At 53.0% G+C, this 16,512-nt stretch overlaps 6 protein-coding genes across 6 annotated transcripts; 3 read left to right on the top strand and 3 right to left on the bottom strand.

Annotated features, from left to right (window-relative positions):
* Positions 1-98: 98 nt before the first annotated feature.
* BD324DRAFT_628398 (hypothetical protein) lies at positions 99-1,967 on the top strand. Its single transcript, XM_022016118.1, has one exon. The coding sequence runs from the start codon at positions 221-223 to the stop codon at positions 1,910-1,912; it is 1,692 nt and encodes a 563-aa protein (XP_021870441.1). The 5' UTR covers positions 99-220; the 3' UTR covers positions 1,913-1,967.
* BD324DRAFT_628397 (hypothetical protein) lies at positions 1,968-3,295 on the bottom strand. Its single transcript, XM_022016117.1, has 7 exons — positions 3,143-3,295; positions 3,016-3,083; positions 2,866-2,953; positions 2,726-2,789; positions 2,393-2,623; positions 2,230-2,327; positions 1,968-2,122 (listed from the first exon to the last, which is right to left on the bottom strand). Exons 1-7 carry the CDS (start codon positions 3,181-3,183, stop codon positions 2,005-2,007), a joined length of 708 nt encoding a protein of 235 aa, XP_021870440.1. The 5' UTR covers positions 3,184-3,295; the 3' UTR covers positions 1,968-2,004.
* Positions 3,296-4,307, top strand: BD324DRAFT_602053 (HIT-like domain-containing protein; the record flags this gene model as incomplete). The annotated part of the gene is made up of 4 exons (XM_022013938.1): positions 3,296-3,507; positions 3,608-3,667; positions 3,722-3,867; positions 3,945-4,307. Exons 1-4 carry the CDS (start codon positions 3,456-3,458, stop codon positions 4,305-4,307), a joined length of 621 nt encoding a protein of 206 aa, XP_021870439.1. The 5' UTR covers positions 3,296-3,455.
* Positions 4,308-4,509: 202 nt separating this feature from the next.
* On the bottom strand, positions 4,510-6,002 carry BD324DRAFT_609011 (hypothetical protein; the record flags this gene model as incomplete). Its single annotated transcript, XM_022014138.1, has 7 exons — positions 4,510-4,661; positions 4,736-4,790; positions 4,851-4,911; positions 4,965-5,191; positions 5,236-5,611; positions 5,672-5,816; positions 5,900-6,002. The coding sequence occupies 7 exons, from the start codon at positions 6,000-6,002 to the stop codon at positions 4,510-4,512; spliced, it is 1,119 nt and encodes a 372-aa protein (XP_021870438.1).
* A 967-nt stretch (positions 6,003-6,969) lies between these two features.
* BD324DRAFT_609010 (hypothetical protein) lies at positions 6,970-12,950 on the top strand (the record flags this gene model as incomplete). The annotated part of the gene is made up of 7 exons (XM_022014137.1): positions 6,970-7,867; positions 7,904-8,006; positions 8,058-8,133; positions 8,181-8,533; positions 9,200-9,308; positions 9,347-10,068; positions 10,127-12,950. 7 exons carry the CDS (start codon positions 6,970-6,972, stop codon positions 12,948-12,950), a joined length of 5,085 nt encoding a protein of 1,694 aa, XP_021870437.1.
* Positions 12,951-13,078: 128 nt separating this feature from the next.
* BD324DRAFT_489113 (hypothetical protein) lies at positions 13,079-14,952 on the bottom strand. The gene is made up of 9 exons (XM_022012926.1): positions 14,826-14,952; positions 14,712-14,769; positions 14,537-14,648; positions 14,276-14,441; positions 13,987-14,190; positions 13,737-13,901; positions 13,593-13,662; positions 13,460-13,532; positions 13,079-13,394 (listed from the first exon to the last, which is right to left on the bottom strand). Exons 1-9 carry the CDS (start codon positions 14,859-14,861, stop codon positions 13,208-13,210), a joined length of 1,071 nt encoding a protein of 356 aa, XP_021870436.1. The 5' UTR covers positions 14,862-14,952; the 3' UTR covers positions 13,079-13,207.
* Positions 14,953-16,512: the final 1,560 nt, after the last annotated feature.

Genomic DNA, 16,512 nt, shown 5'->3' with positions numbered 1-16,512 from the left:
CTTCTTATCAGATGATGTGACCGTGGGAGAGTCGGAGCCAATTAAGTAGCCGGGTTTTTTTGCCGAAGTAGCTGCCGAGACGCTGATCAGTCGGATGATGCCGAGTTCAATGTGGCAAATATTTATGCTCAGCAGCGCTGTGGTGTCTTCGTTATCAAACTTCAACGACTGACCCACCATGCTATCACCTATCACTTAGTTGCTCACATCCTGACACACCATGCCAGCCTTATTCACAGCCACCAACGGGTTTACGTTGATCCGTAAAGTGGTTCATTCCGCTCGGCAGCTACACCCGACACTTTCGACCCGATGGATCCTCTCATCGTCGAGGTTGTCAAGGGTCCAGCGTGCCCGTCTAGCATTCAAGAGGGCACTGAATGAGACGTACTCCTCTCTTGCGCTCTCTCAGACCAAGGGCAGCACCTCCCATGGACCATTCGGACACGTCTGGCCAACGACGACGACGACGAAGGGCGCTTCCTCGCCACTTGGCCTTGGCCATTCTAATCCTTTCCGTGGACCAGGATTCAGACTCGGTTCACTACATGCCCGAGGCCCGGCGATAGCAGGTCAAGTGGGCCTAGGACCGGCGAGAGCATTCTCAAGTATGCCCGCCCCGACGATCATAGCCAATGCTCCTGTCTACCTTCGAGCTCTTCTATCAGTGGACGACAATCTGCCCAAATCGACGCGATATGAACCTTATAAGAGGAAGCGGATTACCAGGATCAACAAATTTCAGCGACACCGATCTCCTCATTCGCGACGCTTGTCATCGGCATCATGGTATGAGCGAGTTCACAGCCTCGATCAATACTTTCCTGCGCCTTTGCGTTCATCAGCTCCTCAAGCGGTTGAGCTTCCCATCTTACCAGAGACGCTGATCACCTCCAATGCCACCACCACCCTCTCCATCGCTCTCTCTCCATCCCTTCAAGACCTCTTGGAGCCTACCACACAGATCTCTTACCGCGAAGCAGAGCTAGGTCTATCGATCTTTGCCGATCTTCTCAGAGGAATTCCAGCCGTGTTACAAGCATTCAGTATCCACGGATCAACCCGAACCTATCCGCTTTTGTCGAAACTCGACTCGTTGGGTGTACTGGACTCTGATCATCCGAGGGCTACGAATGCAATCCTGGAGCTTGTACCTGACAGCGAGGGTCGACCAGATATACTCAATATCGTCTTTCCACAGCGATCCGTAAAAGATGTCAAACGGTTACTTGGTGAATCGTTAGACGTGAGACCGGGCGAGGGTCAATGGTTCGGTCTATATGAGAGCCGAGCTCTGACGCCCATTGAGACCTCCCAGATCGCTGAACATTGGGAGAATGACACAAGGTCTGCGACGGTCCATTTGGAAGACAGACCAGTGGACGAAAGTACGATCTGGGAGCACCATGTCGTCGAACGGGATCCTTTAGGCGATGAATCAACTTGTGACTTGGTCTTCCCGACCTTGGATTTCGATCGCGTTCAGAGCCCGGCATCCATTGCGGATACACCTCCAGAAGTATATTCCTGGCCATCGACGGGATGCACCACCCCAATCTCGACCTCAGGCCACTCATCTCGACCAGTATCACCGGCATCTGATCTCAGCCATGACGTTGAATCCAGACGATCAAACTGGAGCGAATCGTCCCAGGTTCATAGCCTGTCCGAGTCTCTTATATCTCGTCTTGAACAAGCTACCTCGCCTCGATGGCTCGTTCATCCCACGTCGTCCGATAGTGATATTGAAAGTTTGATCGATTTGGATGATCTCGGAGAGGTCGAGCATGAGCTATGGAGCAATGCGGATATCAGTGAGACAGCCTCTGCCTCGGATCATTCGTCCAGAGGGGACACGCAGGAGATCGAATGGTTGGACAGCAGAGGATTCGGTTTGATCCAGCCATGGTAGATTCAGACAGGTTTCAGTCATCTCACGAATTATACACGAGGACTCGATCTTCACGATTTTTGTATGAAAAGATATGGCATATGCAGAGCATCCTATTTTCCTCTACGTTTCTGTGCTCCCTTATTATTGTTACGGGACGGAGTAGACGCACGGTCGCTTCTTGCGCTGGATGCGCCGCCATCCGAATCGCCCTGCAGTGAGTTGGAAATGCTATTGGGTCGTCAGCCCAAAGATCTACATCACAAGTGACGGTAGCTCTTCCGGGTACAGGGCGATGGCGATCGCAGTGGACCTTTGATTCGACGAGAACTACTCACGATTCCACGAGTCCTACACTACCGCCTCCTCCACCCATCATCTTCTTCCTCGCCGCGGCGACTTCAGCAGCCAGCTGAGGGTCGGCATCCAACATCTCCTGCGGAAGAGACAGGTGAGCGGGAGGTCCAATGCTCCACCTGTTGGGCAGGGCGGCGAACTCACATTCAGCTTTGGTAATCCAAACATCATGATTCCACTAAAGATCATCAATAGCACCATTGGGTTCTTCAGCATCGCCAAAAGCTGGAACGAAGGTGGAGATGTAAAGTAATCTTCTTTGTGAAAAGCCTTCATCTGAATAGGATGAGGAAAGGAAGGGACGGATAGAGGCAGTGGAGCCCGAGCGACATGGTAAGGTTGAATGTGGATGGTCTCGTTGATCGTCACCAGAAACTACGGTTGAGCGTGAGTCAGCTTGGCAATGGCATCGATGACGCCTGGATAGCGGAAACGAGACGTTGCATGGTGTTTTAGCCTGAACGTCGTATCACTCACCGATTCCATGATGTATCCAGGGACGAAACCTTCCAAAATATGTTGACCTTCCGGTACGTAGCTCCTTAAGTCGATGGTCAGTTCCTCGGCAGGACATCGTTTGAGCCTCAGGGACGTGTAAGGCCTCCCTCCCAACGTACAGGTCAAAACTCCCGGAAGGAGTGATATAGGCATATCTCGCTCCATGATCCAGCGAGACCTTGCTACCGACAGGTACGCCTGTAGACTCTGACATCGAGGAGGAAAAGCCTCAGCGTGCAGTCTATGAGCGCTGAGCTAGGCATCCTCACCCGGTAAGACGTTGTTGAATGCTATTCGACCTTGGATATCATATGCGGAAATGGAAGGTAAGAGCGATCTGGTCGACGGCTTCAGTATGAGGGCATGTATGGGGATGTGTGATCTCCAGAGACTCACAAGAGTAAGAGAGATGCGCATGAAACGCTTCCACGCATCATTGGAGATCAAAGGTCGACGGCCAGATGGCGAGAGGTAAGAGAGGCAAAATCAAACAATCCACGAGGTTCGAAGCAACCGATACTCAGACCGAGCCCGGATTTTATTGCTATACCCTGCTTCATCATACTAGCATCTTGGATTCTGAGCTCGTGCTCAAGTCAAGGCCTGCTCTGATAGCCGATCACGTCTTTGAGCCCCACTGAGGCTATCTGATCAGTGTCGCACCCCTTTCACGCTGTGCTCGCCTGCAGTACCGATACCTGCTCGTGTCATGACGTCTACCAAAAAGCACCTATTCTCGACATTTGATGTGACTCGACAGGGTACGTTAGAGTCTCTCATTGCTAGATCCGTCAGAAACTGCTCGTGATCGCTTTGAAATACTGAGGTCTTACTGACCCTCCTCCCCGTCCCCCGCATTAGTGTTTTTTACCTCCAAGCTTTCGCTCGCAATCGTCAATCTCAAACCACTGATACCAGGTCGTGAGTTGACTTGCCGGCTCCAGTCCAGCATGCTGTCAACTGACGCTCCCCAAGACGTCCTAGTGATACCTCGTCGAGTGGTCCCTCGTCTAGTGGACCTGGGCTCGGAGGAGGTGTCCGACCTTTTTACCTCCGTACAAACAATTGGCAAAATCTTAGAGAAGACTTTCCAGGCCCAAGCTCTGACAATCTCAATTCAGGTAAAGTTTGGCTTCTTCTGAACCGCCTACGATGTCCAAGGGAGGAACCAAGCAAGGAATGCTGATTCAACGATTAGGACGGCGCAGTTGCTGGTCAATCAGTTCCTCACATTCATGTTCATCTGATCCCTCGACAATCGACAGACTTTAACGGGAACAATGATGAGATTTATCCTGCCTTAGAAAGTGCCGAGCAGACCCTGGGGAAGGACTTGGAGAACGGAGCCAATGTCTCACGGGTTCAGAGCTGGCAGCGAGGCTCACCTGTGGCGTCGCACCGAGAAGAAGGGGGAGCGGAAGGAGGGGGATGGACAAACCTACGTGATATCATTCCGAAGGATGAGGACCGTCGAGCTAGGACCGAGGAAGAGATGCAAGAGGAAGCGAGATGGTTGAGGGTCGCAATGATCGATGCGGGCGTGACGATGTGCGAGGACTGAGGAATTGGCACTCGCCTACATCGAGATGACTGGGAGCGATCGGGACAGTCGGAGCTGGAAAATCTCTCATATGAGGACACTTTCACAGTGACACGATCCGCTTCGGACCTGAACCTCGCTCGCTATAACCGATGGGAAAGCGACATTCATACGCTCGATAGGATGACAAGGCTCAGCCAAGTCTACCTATTCATACAGCAACTCAAGTCGACCCATATCGTCCCGCCGACCCCATCGGCGCAGCTTGACCCATCAGCTCTTCCTCAGCAGCCTTTCGACGTCTAAATTGCCCTCGATACTTTCTCCGCTCGTAATAGACATACCCAACGACCAAGAGGGTTATACCGGCGAGACCTGGAAGAAGGAATCAGCAAAGCGCGTCAAAAGACGGATTGAATAAACTTGATGTAAAGAGAGGGAGGACTCACCGCCAAACACCCCCAGACCTATAGGCAGGACTTGCATCTTTTGTCCTGGGATAGTCTGCTCAAAGCTGTCATCAAAGAGTCCTGGTGGAACAGACCAAAAGACCTGTCAACTTACCGTCGCTGTGTTGTCCGCTTCGGCTGCTGCAGCGGTGACTGGGGCGACGACGGATGGAAGACTAGAACGACACTCAGCCGAGGCCTGGCGCCTGACCGGGTTCCTTCTACTCACGCGTTGACGATGACGAATGGAGTCCCTGTCCCTGAAGATGCCGTGACGCTGGCGGACACAGTGTTTCCAGATTCCGAGGATCCCCTGGCCGACGTGTTCACTGATGGAGCATTGACGATCACTGGTGATGGTGTGCTGACATTACCAGATGCAGGAGGCGCCGAGGAAATCGGACCGGCGGATACAGTAGAAGACGTTGAGGCTTCACCAGTCGGCACGGCGGCGTTCTGATCTCGTCAGCGTTTTCATCTAGTACAGCTGAATGGCATACCACGACAGCATTGCCACTGATAGGCGTCGGCGACGCATCCGTGACACTTGGTCCTCCTGACGAGCTGGAGAAGAATGCTGAGGCGATACCGGTCGTGTCCGCAGATTCTCCGGAGACGGGTGCTGAAGCTGAAGGGGATGACGTGCCGATCGATGCTGTTGAGGGCTGTTGCAAGTCTTGGAAAGCTACATCCGATGGACTTGACAATGAGGCTGATGCTGTCGACGAAGGCGATACCGAGGCAGAAGCGGATCCCTGGGGCAAAACCAATCCCGCATCACTGCCTATCGCAGTCCCATCGAGAGATGTAGAGCAGAACTTTTGCGAAGGATCAGACACCATTGTCAAACATGATTCATTGATCATTCCTGCGGATCTTTACCCTTCATCAGACAACGTCTCTTTTTCTCCTTGAGTCCTGGATCGAAGCGCTCACGTTTGTATCTGTGATGAAGAAGGGACGACCTCCACCATCATCGCTCCCGTGTTTTCCTCCCCGTTTCCCAACGCAATGCTCGTCGCTTGGGCAGCTTCGTTCCTTGTGAGTGTGGTAGCGAATACCACCTTGGCATCCGCCAGTGCTGCGTTTCCTTCATCCAGGTCGGCAAAGTCACTGAGTACCTCTTCTTGTCTTGTTTTGAGCCGGTGCAAGGTTCGTGCTGACCTTTGGATCGGTGGTGGAGGTCGGTGTTTTTGGATTCGGTGTACTTTAGACACGTCTTTACGCTCGATCTGAAGTAAGCGTAGCACATTGGTATCTTCGTCATGGATAGCTCGTTTGGTGTTATGTCGATCCCGCAAGAATCTCGCAGTGGAGAGCTCGTGAAAACTCATACCGACTCGGGCTATCTTGTTCAGCTGCGCGCTGGACACCCACATCGTCCCGCCATCTGTTTCGTCGGTTGCATCAAATTGACGTTCAATCGGCGAGTGGGCATACTCTGCAGAGCTTTGCAGAGGTGTTGAATTGACCTGCAACCCTACGAGCAGAGCGATAAGCAAGGCAAATCGGATCGATCCATTGGAAGCGAACATTGAACAGAGCGAGGAGGATGAGAGCAAGTACGGGCTGTCTGAGATGTGGAAAGAAGGAGACACTTAGGAGAAGGAATTGGGACCTTATGCCCAGTCATTGCTTAGCAATCTTATGAACATCGTCGCTGAACCAATCGAGCTAGACAACGCGGATATTGTTGCTAGGAGAGTCCTGTTGCTACGTCGTGTCGCCACGAAACCCTCGCAGTCGTCAGGTCGTCGACAAGGAGGGTGGGCGCGTCAAAAGGCTCAAAGGCATGCGAGCTGTACTGCCAAATAGGCGCCTGATGGAAGCAAGCTCAGAAGGTGTCCATAGGAGGTATACACATCGCAACCCAAGGGCAGGCCTGTTGCATCGATGCCCAGGCGATGTGCTGCTGTACGACGCCAAATGAGAGCTTTTGTGCCACACCGATGTTTTGCCACCCAAACAATCAAAATTACGAGATCGAGATCCCCGGGGGGAGGGGATGGCTGTTTCAGCTGGTGAGCGACCAACCGACCGTCTTCATCTACCTTCTTGGTACTTTGGACTTTGTTCTTCGACATCCACGCGTGACCCATCTGGAGTGATACGAGCCACGAGGAATCCTCGTAGATCATTTCACTGAGCTGGACGCGAAGAAATTGCAGTCACCTCAAATTGGAAAGTCCTCGCCCCATCTGTTGACGCCCTACCACCAACCCTGTATCGACACCATGCACACTCGGGAGAGCTCGACACCATCTGAATTCTCGCTCCTCTCCTCACTAGACAATCTCACCTTATCTCCCAATACCGAATCGACCGACGACTCATCATCTTCACTGCGGCCGCCCAATACCCTTCGCCTTCCATTCCCTGCTGGACCCCGCTTCAACCCCTCATCCGTCGAGCTCAGCCATGTCTCCGGCTCAACCGGTTCAAGAGTCCCCTCTGGCTCTACCAGTCAATCTGGCAATCGAACAGAATCAGAGTATGAAATCATCCTGCTTCCCAGTCCTGATCAGAGAAAGAGAACTGTGCCGGCGCCGGATCGACAGGCTACTGCCAAGACACCCACCAAGTCGAAGCCCAAGGGCGAGGGCAAGGTAAAAGGCAAGGCTAAGAGCGGAGGCAAGAAAGATGAGGATATCATAGCTGTTGGGAATGAGCTTGATCCCGACGCGACCCCTCGAAAACCAAATACGAGCAAAGGGAAAGGCACACGAGCGACGAAAATATCTACTTCTCTCAAGGCTGAGGCCAAATCAAAACAGCCAAAGGCCGATGTCAAAGATGATCCTTTCGACTCTTCTCCCGTCGAAGTCTCTGCTCCAGTGTCGACAGACTCTACCAAGACACACAGGAAGACTCGACGAGGAGGCAAGCGGAACAGAGCGAGGGTCGAACGAGCACAAGTGAGGAGCATTCTCCAACCGCTGGACAATGACTCGACACCGACGTCTTCTCCTCAACTCGAGCCTGTCCGGCCATCTCTCATCTCCGGATTCAAAAAGGCATTGTCGTCCTCTTCTGCATCCCACGATGTGGCTAGTGATATCACTTCTACACCGGACGACGAGGAGGATTCTGAAGACGGCGCGAGTCGTTTTTTGGATGAAGGCGAATTGGAAGGTGAGAGCGAAGTAGATGGCATGTCGGTACTCCAAGGCATGGGACGAGGGAACAGTCCAGCGGTTACGCCTGTCAAACGGAACCCACGGGTCCTGAGCAGTGTCATGAGCACTGATGATGCAAAATCATCGATCGACAGGTGAGAATTGCACGTTTTGAGGGTTTGGCTTTGACTGACCTGTATTTCAAGTTTTCTGTCTGGCGACCCCGTGTTTATGGCGGACAAGGCCAACAAGCTGCGATTCTGGCAAGCGTTGTGTGTCGAGGTAAGCGAATTGTCTCCACTTCAAGGGGAAGCTGACAAATGTAACAGCTTGGGCTCGTCGAAGTACCTACCGATCTCCCTGATCTCCCCGTAATCCCACCGTCCGAGACGAGCACGTTCCCTGAACCGAAGCACATTGTTCCAACGTTCGACTTACCGTCGAGTCTCAATCAAGCGAGGACGATCCTCAAGGGCAACGCTCATGTCAACCTCGCGGATTACCTCGAGACGCGAAAGACTGCTGCACCACCATACAAGCATCTTCTCTACCCCAGCGAGAGGAGTATGAAGCGATACACATCGAAGCAAAAGAGGTTTGTACCTCTTCCCAGTGTCAAGGAGGAGTGGCTCGAACCTTTACTCAAGGATTTCGGATTCAAGCACAGGCGAGAGCTGAGTGTGTGAGCTTGTTGCAGCTGTTGTAAGTGCGGGTTACTGTACATCATTGTCTATTATCTGCTATGTATGCCCATCGCCATGCTGCTCGTCGTCGTCGTCGTCGTCGCCGCTACTCCGTCCGTCGCTGTTGCTGCTGCTGCTGCTGCCGCCGTTGTTGTTGTTGCCTGATGCAGTAATTTTATAAATTTTTACGATGGCGGACCGGCTTGATTCGGAGAGGAGAATTTTCAACAAAAATACATGGCAGCACGCCCTTCAATCAGTTCATCTCATCTCATCTCACTTGAACACGCAAAGGGGCAATTCACTCCTACATCCCGAACTGTCCGCGACGGGACCTATCGCTCTACACTCTTCCCTCTCTCCTCCCCTAATCACCTGGAACGAGTCATCTCGTCCGCGTCTCGGGTAAAGAACCCTGCCCCCCCCCCCCCCCTGGAGACGCTTTGGACGTTTTGCCTCGCTTCCTCGTTCGCTCTCGAGCATCGACCTATGGCTGCATATTCAACATCTGAACAGCAGCATTATGATCATACATCATACGGATCATCTCAAAAAGAGAACGTCAATGGATACAGTGGACTCGGAGGTTCATCAAGGTATAGCGGAATGCAATTTGCACCGACGTTTCCACCCGTCCCTTCCTTCGCAGCTTTGCCAGTGGATAGGACAAAGACGGAGCCCAAACCCGCCTACTACAAGTTACAATTTGGGGACGATGTCACTGGATTCTCCTACTATGTCCGTACGCTGTCCGTCATGATCGGTAGAGGATGGGTGAGTGTTAAACAGACGTGTCGCGATCAATCGCCAAGCCATTGATGTTCTCGCGTCTCGTACAGGACAAGGACAAGGATGGAGCGAAGGGTGAGGAAGGATGTGTAGAGGCAGGAGAGGGAGTCCCGGTGGTACAGGTGGAGGAAAAGGCGGCAGCAGACTCGGTCAAAGAGGAGGTCGCAGAGGATGGTCATGAGCTCGAGAGACAGGCGGAACAAGGAAAGGATGAGCAGCCAGAACCTCAGCTCGCGAATGACGCGAGCGACATTCCAGCGATCGATGTCTCGGAACCTGTCGCGGAAGTCATGGTCCCCGAATCTGGTACACTTGAATCTAACGATATCAAGGAGGGGTCTGAGAGCTCTGCCAGTGAGCTGGCCAAGATCGAAGCGGACGTGACCATGTTGGAGCCTTTGCCGGAACCTTCAACGATTGACGCAGATCCGCGGACTGAAGATGCCCTTGCTCCTGCCGACGCCGCTCTGATGTCTGGCGATGAGGCTGTCAAGCTGGAACCTGGCCTGTTTGAAGATCTCGGACCGCCACCTCCACCACCTCCGCCGCCCCCCTCCAAGTCGAAAGAATCACTCTCTCATGTGGATGTAGATCTCGGATTGCTGAAGTCTGTCTCGCGTAATCATGCCAAGATCGCGTATTGGGCAGGTTTGGGTTGCTTCTGTCTTGAGATCTTGGGTCGGAACGGCGCTTGGGTCGATGACAGATACTATGTCAAGGGATCAACTGTTCCTCTGGCACAAGCGTAAGCCATGTCGCTTCACTCAATTCTCTGCCATGCTGACTTTCTCCTCCGCTATCAGGTCTCAAATCCAGATTGCCACTCGTATCTTCTCCTTCATCCTCCCGCCATCTGCTCTCGCTTCTCCTTCCCCTTCGCCATATGGATTTGATGCCACACCGAGAGATACAGAGCATGCGTTGGAAGATGTTCCGTACCCATACAATCTTCCGCCTGGGCAAGTCGGTTACGCAGAGTTCTATGGTGAACCCGGACCTGGGCCGTCATCCCAGATGAACATGGCGGCTCAGATACCTCCCACATTCAACGCCTTTGCCGCTCCGGACGGCTATGGTCTGGGTATAGGCATCAGCAACGGCGACGATTGGGATGACAGTTGGGATTCGGACGAGGATGCAGATTCGTGGGATGAAGAGAGTCGTCAGTCTCGCGAGAGGAGACGGCGGAAGAAGCAACAAGAGGCACATGAAGAGGAGAACGATGAAGATGACGACGATGAAGAAGATGAGCAAGAAGAAGAAGAAGAAGACGACGATGATGATGGGGAGGATGAGGGCGAGGAGGAGGCAGAAGGCGAGGATGAGGGAGGGGACGACGGCGGGGAGAACAGAATTGAGAAGAGCGCGAAGCCTGCCAAAAGGCCAGTTGGAAGACCGAAAAAGGTCAAGTCAGACAAGGCCCCCGGCGGCGCCGCTGCTGCTGCTGCAGCTACAGAGGAAGACGAGACGGATGGCAAGGCTGGGAAAGGGGGCAAAGCGAGCAAGAAGCCAGTCAAAGCCAAAGCAGCGCCTGATGACGAAGACGTTGAAGCGGCATCGGAGACTGGTGACCCATCACCCGCAAAGAGCAAGAAGAAGAAAGGCGGCAAGGCCAAAACGGAGGATGAGTCTGGTCCTACAAAGAAGAAGGAACAGGGCAAGAAGAAACGTGCATCGATCGCTGAAGCTTCAGCGACTCCTGCCGAGCCTCCTGCGCCCGTTGAGGGCGAGACAAAGCCTGAAGTCCCTGCTGGTCCGACAACATTGGCAGCTGCCGAGGCCGCTGTCGTACCCACATCTACCGCCACTGCAGCTCAAAACAAGATTCAAGCTGCTGCTGGTGCTGCCTCAGCGACTTCTGCCGAGATACCAAGACCGTTCTTCTGTACCGAATTGAATGAGACACCCGGTCGACCCGGACACATCATCGTCAATGTGCCCATCCCCCCTTCTGGTGCTGGACCTCGACCTCCACCCGGGCCCTTAATTGGACTGGATGGAAAACCATTCATTGGTCCACCGCCACTCAAGCCTACAGCGACATTCGCAACGATCATTCATCGCGCGCTTCTCTACCTCCCTCGAGGTCGAGGTACCTTGGGAGAGGTATGTAATTGGGTAGCCGGCGAATGGGAGTGGTTCAGACTCAACGTAGATGCGGGATGGCAAAACTCGATTCGACACAATCTATCACTCAACAAGGCTTTCCTCAAAGTGCCTCGTATACCTGAGGACGATCCAGAATCCAAAGGATCAGTGTGGATCATTGATCCACACGAGGGGCCGGCTTTCGAAGAGAAACAACGACGAGACGCCATGAAGAACGTGGGCAAGGACAAGAATCCGGATCTGAAGCGTGAGAGGGATAGGATAAAGACGGAAGAGCGCGCCAGGAAGCAGAGGGATCTAGCGGTGGAAGCTGCTCAGGCTAGAGCCGCGGCTGTCGCTCACGCCAATGCTCAACGAGCCAAGGCGCAGGCTCAAGGTCAGGCTGCCAAACCAGCGTCCGCGGTGACGGCTGCCGCGGCGGCCACCACTTCGGGCAACACGGGCGGCAGTGCGGCCTCCACTCCGACAGCTTCAACAAGCAACGCCACTTCAAACGCTGCTCAGCGTCCTGTTCCCCGCCCCGCTCAACCCGCTCAACCTGTTCAAGCTCGCGCTCATGCAGCCAAGCCGAATGGTGCCCCTTCTTCCAAGGGTCAATTGCCACCCAAGACCAAAGTCGCTGTTTCGATCCAGGCTCTGACACCTGCCATCCGGGCCAAGTCTGTCATCGACACCACTGATGCCGCTGGCAACCTCTTGCCGTTCGCCTGCGATGGCGTAACGTTGGTCTTGGATCCAGGGACGTTTGGTCATCTTACCAGCGACATCATTGACAAGTTGACATTGTTGGGTGCGACTGCAGCTGTGGACGTCTTGTCCGCCTGGGTCATGAACAGGAAGAAGAATCAAGCTGCTCGAGCGGCAGCTCAACAGGCTAACAAGGCGAATTTGAATGCGAGCACGACCACGGCTACCACTGGCAAGGGGGCTCTGACGGCGGCTGCTAAAACCGGAACGACGCCTGCCAATGGTCACCGTCCCGGATCGACTGCCTCTTCTGCATCTTCGGCGGCACCTTTACAGCCGAAAGAAGGCCCGAAAAAGGTGATTCCTGGTCCAACCAAGCCTCTTCCTGGCCCTGCACCTCCAGGTGCGAGTCTGACCAAAGTCATCAGTATGATCGCCGAAGTCGCCAACGCCAAGGGAGATGTCAACACTGTCGGACCGAACGCCGGGGCGCTTCTGCGATACATTCGAGTGGTAGGGGTGGACATTGACCTCAAAGTTGCGGAAAAAATCTGGGCGACGGGAGAAGTACCTCCTCTTCCGCCAAAGAAACCGCCTGGTGTTGCAGGTGCAGCAGGTACGACGGCGAGACCTGGGGCAGGTGGGAATGGAGGTAAACCTGGAATGTCTAGTACGACGACGACGACGACAACCAGTGCAGGAGCGAATGCAAGTGCTGCTAGCTCTGCTGCGACTGGTGGAAGTACTGGGGCTGCCGGCGTCGCGATCAAACGGAAAGCAGATGATGTCACAGAGGACACGAGTAAGAAGCAAAAGGTGGACGCGAAGTGAGGTCCAGAAGGTCGAGGAATGGGCGCAGTTGTGTGCGGAGGTGGAGGAATGGAGGGAGTTCTCAGTGCAGTGAAGCAGAGAAGGGGCCAGGTTGTGAGAGGAGAGGCGGAGACGATGTGATCATAATTTTCAAAACTCGGTTGTTCATCCCACTCTGAGCGTTGTATTTGTGTATTGGGTCTCAATTGGTACACTATATAGCATATGTTTGCATCACATACGAGCTTGACTTTGGCGTAGTGAATCGAGGACTTCGCTCAGCTTGAGTGATTGTGGTCTTTAGTAGACTTGCCCTCTTCAGCGTCGAAGAGTGTCGGAGTGCCATTGACTGATTTGGAGTCGAGCGGGGAATACGGAGCTTTCGAATCGGATTCAGGTAGAGATTTAGAATAGACGTAAAGGACTGATCCGGTGATGATGAGTGCGATGGAAACCATTCTACCACTAAAGGGTGAGAGTGAAGCGGTCTATCAGCCGTTGTCGACAATCTGATCGCAAAGGGGACTCACGAAGAGATGATGTCTCCAAAGAAATAGACTGCGAGCATGGTTTGTAGGACACCTCGTGCGGCCGAGGAGATCACTGTGGGTGAGGTCAGCACCTGACCTTCTTTCATAGGAGATAGTTTTCTTTGGAACCCACTGTGAGTTACTGGAGAAGTCACTTTGATGGATATGAACGATGCAAGTGAGATCAGAAATCCGAAAACGCCCTGCGTGGGGGGGGCGATGTCAGCATCGGCGAGCGGTGAGGGTAAAGGACACAGAGAGAAAGAGTCAAACTTGCCGTGATACCTGCTCCCCAGAAGAACGTCTTGGCGTCGTGTTCTCCTGATAGAAGGCGCAAAGCACCTGGTCCTTCTCCACAGATGATGACCAGCGGGATCAATGCCAGTGTGGATAAGATATTATTATAGTATGACAGGGCAATGGCGGAACCTTGTACGGCCGTCTAGAGGCGGGGCCAGAAAGGCAACAGAGGGTCAGTCCACCTTCCCGGGACAATGGGTTCTCTAAGAAGCTTTGTTGGGACCTACCAAACTCTTCTTGATTAAGATGGCATGACATGCCGAAGCGATACTTGACGAAGCACCGAAAAGTATGCCCAACACGGACGAGTGGGGCTTTGCGACTGCTGCTGAAGCCTTGGAGGAAGCGTGATTCGGGTCGAATAGGACGCCGGAGAAGAAGCCAGATGTGACTATGAGCGCGGCTATCAAGCTCAAACGAGATGGGTATTGCTGAGAGGGTTGTGTGTGAAGTCAGGAAGAGTTGCTCGACGACACGCCGCGAGGGGAAGGAGGAACGAAGAGGTGGAGAACCTACTTTGAGCACGAATATCGTGATGAGTATGGTGCATGGCAGGACGAGTCCTCTTGCGACTTGATGGAATGACGCATCGACATATTGCAGGCAGTAGTTGTTGAAGATCAGTCCGAGGACGTTGATACCGACTAGCGGGGCTAGCTCCTTGGCTATTGGCATCTCGAATCTGAACAGAAAGGGCGTATATGATCAGCTCTCAATGAGCCTTCTCTTCACTGGCCTGCGCAGTGGATAGTCCTACAGCCCCACATACCGACTCACGTCGCCGGCGTTTTGATTGGTCCAAGTCGGTTCTCTAAAGCCAATAAGAACACGGCCATTGCGCTCTGGCAGAAGAGGAGGAAAACAGGGAGAGGTGTAGAGCTAAGGACGTCTTTTCAAACGGTCTCAGTTGGGACCCTCCAACATAACACTCAGCATTGCCTGATGGCCTCACTCTTGTTTAACAGCGTCATGCTGATAGCGACGACCATGTAGAAGACGACCGTCCCGAGCTGAAATGAAGAATGGTCAGTTCTCATCATGATATGGAGATGGGTTCACGACTCACAACAGCCAGCCGTGAGTGCTGCTCGCTTTGAGCCATGTTGACGCTGCTATCAGCTTCGTAGTGACCTCAGAGACGACGAATAGATCCGATTCACAACACAGTGTGATCCAAATATACTTCTTCACGTACACAAAATGTTTTTCCCCGTCTTCGTGACGTGCCTTGCACCGCCGAGATCCGCGTGTCGGCGGATCTCAAAGCGTAACTGTGGCGCGAGATAGTGGCATTGATGAGGATGCCTGCCTTGAACATGGCGGACATGTGCAAAGGCAAGTATCTCGTATCGCCGAGCATCTGGAAAGGGGGGAGACCCTTCCATTGATGACCCAGTCCATTCGCACAGGGTGTCACTTGTGGTGAGACTGACTTCAGACGATCCAAGCCGAGAAGGCCGGGAAGGTGGTGGATGCGACGACTTTGTATCATCATGTCCCTTTCATGTTTTACTCAGAGGATCGTCGGTGGAGATGAGTGCGGAGGATCGTTATTGCACAAGTACCATCCTTTGTGAGGAGGACATCAACAGCAGGCGATGAGGTGCAGTCTAATCTGGAGCTCATGCGTTCAGTAGTATTACTGGACACCGCCTGCTTACTGCGGTCCCAGACATGCTATTAAACACCCAAAGACACCATTACCTCTCCTACCTTGGAGGCCAATCACACAATGCAAACTGTCTCAAGAAAAGCGCTACTCAAGCAGCCATCTACACCATTATCGTTATCACGACCTGCCTCAGTCTCATCTACGTATCTTGGTGCAAAACAGGGTACGGTCTGCCGGTACTCCCTACTCCAGATGTGGCGGCGCCGCCGCCTCGAATCCCATCCCTCGAAGAGCGACTAGAGACTTTCCTCGATCTACCCATCCTAACGCACGAGGAGGCATACGCTGTTAATCATTATGGATGTGAGTGTAATCTACTTGGAACTATGATCGTTCAATTGACCTGCCCCCTCCTCGGGACGCAAGGTCCTTCATATACACTGGGCCGAGATGATGTCTTTTTCCATACGGACAATATCGATTTTTGGAAGAGTATCACGCCGGAAGATATCCATCAAGAAAGACATCGATTGGTGGCTGAGATGAAGGCGATGATGAGGACGTCTACGTCCCTCGTCTGGAGCCCCGAAACTCATCCTGGACCAATGGAACGAGGCATCATCTACGGTGCATCTCGAGGTGAACACAAGGACAGAGTCAAAGTCAGCCTGTCAATGTTGAGGCATCATGTGAAATCTCGACTACCCATCGAGATCTTTCATCATTCAGATGAGATGGATGAAGAATCCATACAAGAGATCAGGTCCATGTTCGGTGAAGACATCGTGTTCAGAGTCCTGGACAGGGACACCAGCATTGGCTATGGTATGCCTTATGTAGCCTCGTCATTCAGACCTCAACTGACACTTCATCATTGTCCAGTAATCAAGAATCAAGCCTTCATCCATACTCGATTCACCGAATTCCTGTGGCTAGACAGTGATAATATACCTCTGGTGGATCCAGAGACACTGTTCGATTCGGTCGAATACCAAAAGGCAGGCAATGTCTTTTGGCCAGATATCTCGAAAGATCACCCCGATAACGCTGTATGGCGTGTTCTCAATCGACCATGCTCCGACCAGCATTGGACGGCTGAAACGGGTCAAGTGATCTTTGACAAGAGAGGTAATGGAGGTTT

This window comes from Kockovaella imperatae (genome assembly GCF_002102565.1).
Source record: "Kockovaella imperatae strain NRRL Y-17943 chromosome Unknown BD324scaffold_8, whole genome shotgun sequence".
NCBI lineage: Eukaryota > Fungi > Basidiomycota > Tremellomycetes > Tremellales > Cuniculitremaceae > Kockovaella > Kockovaella imperatae.
The sequence above is the reverse complement of the archived record's forward strand: the minus strand, read 5'-3'. Positions and strand labels throughout refer to the sequence as shown.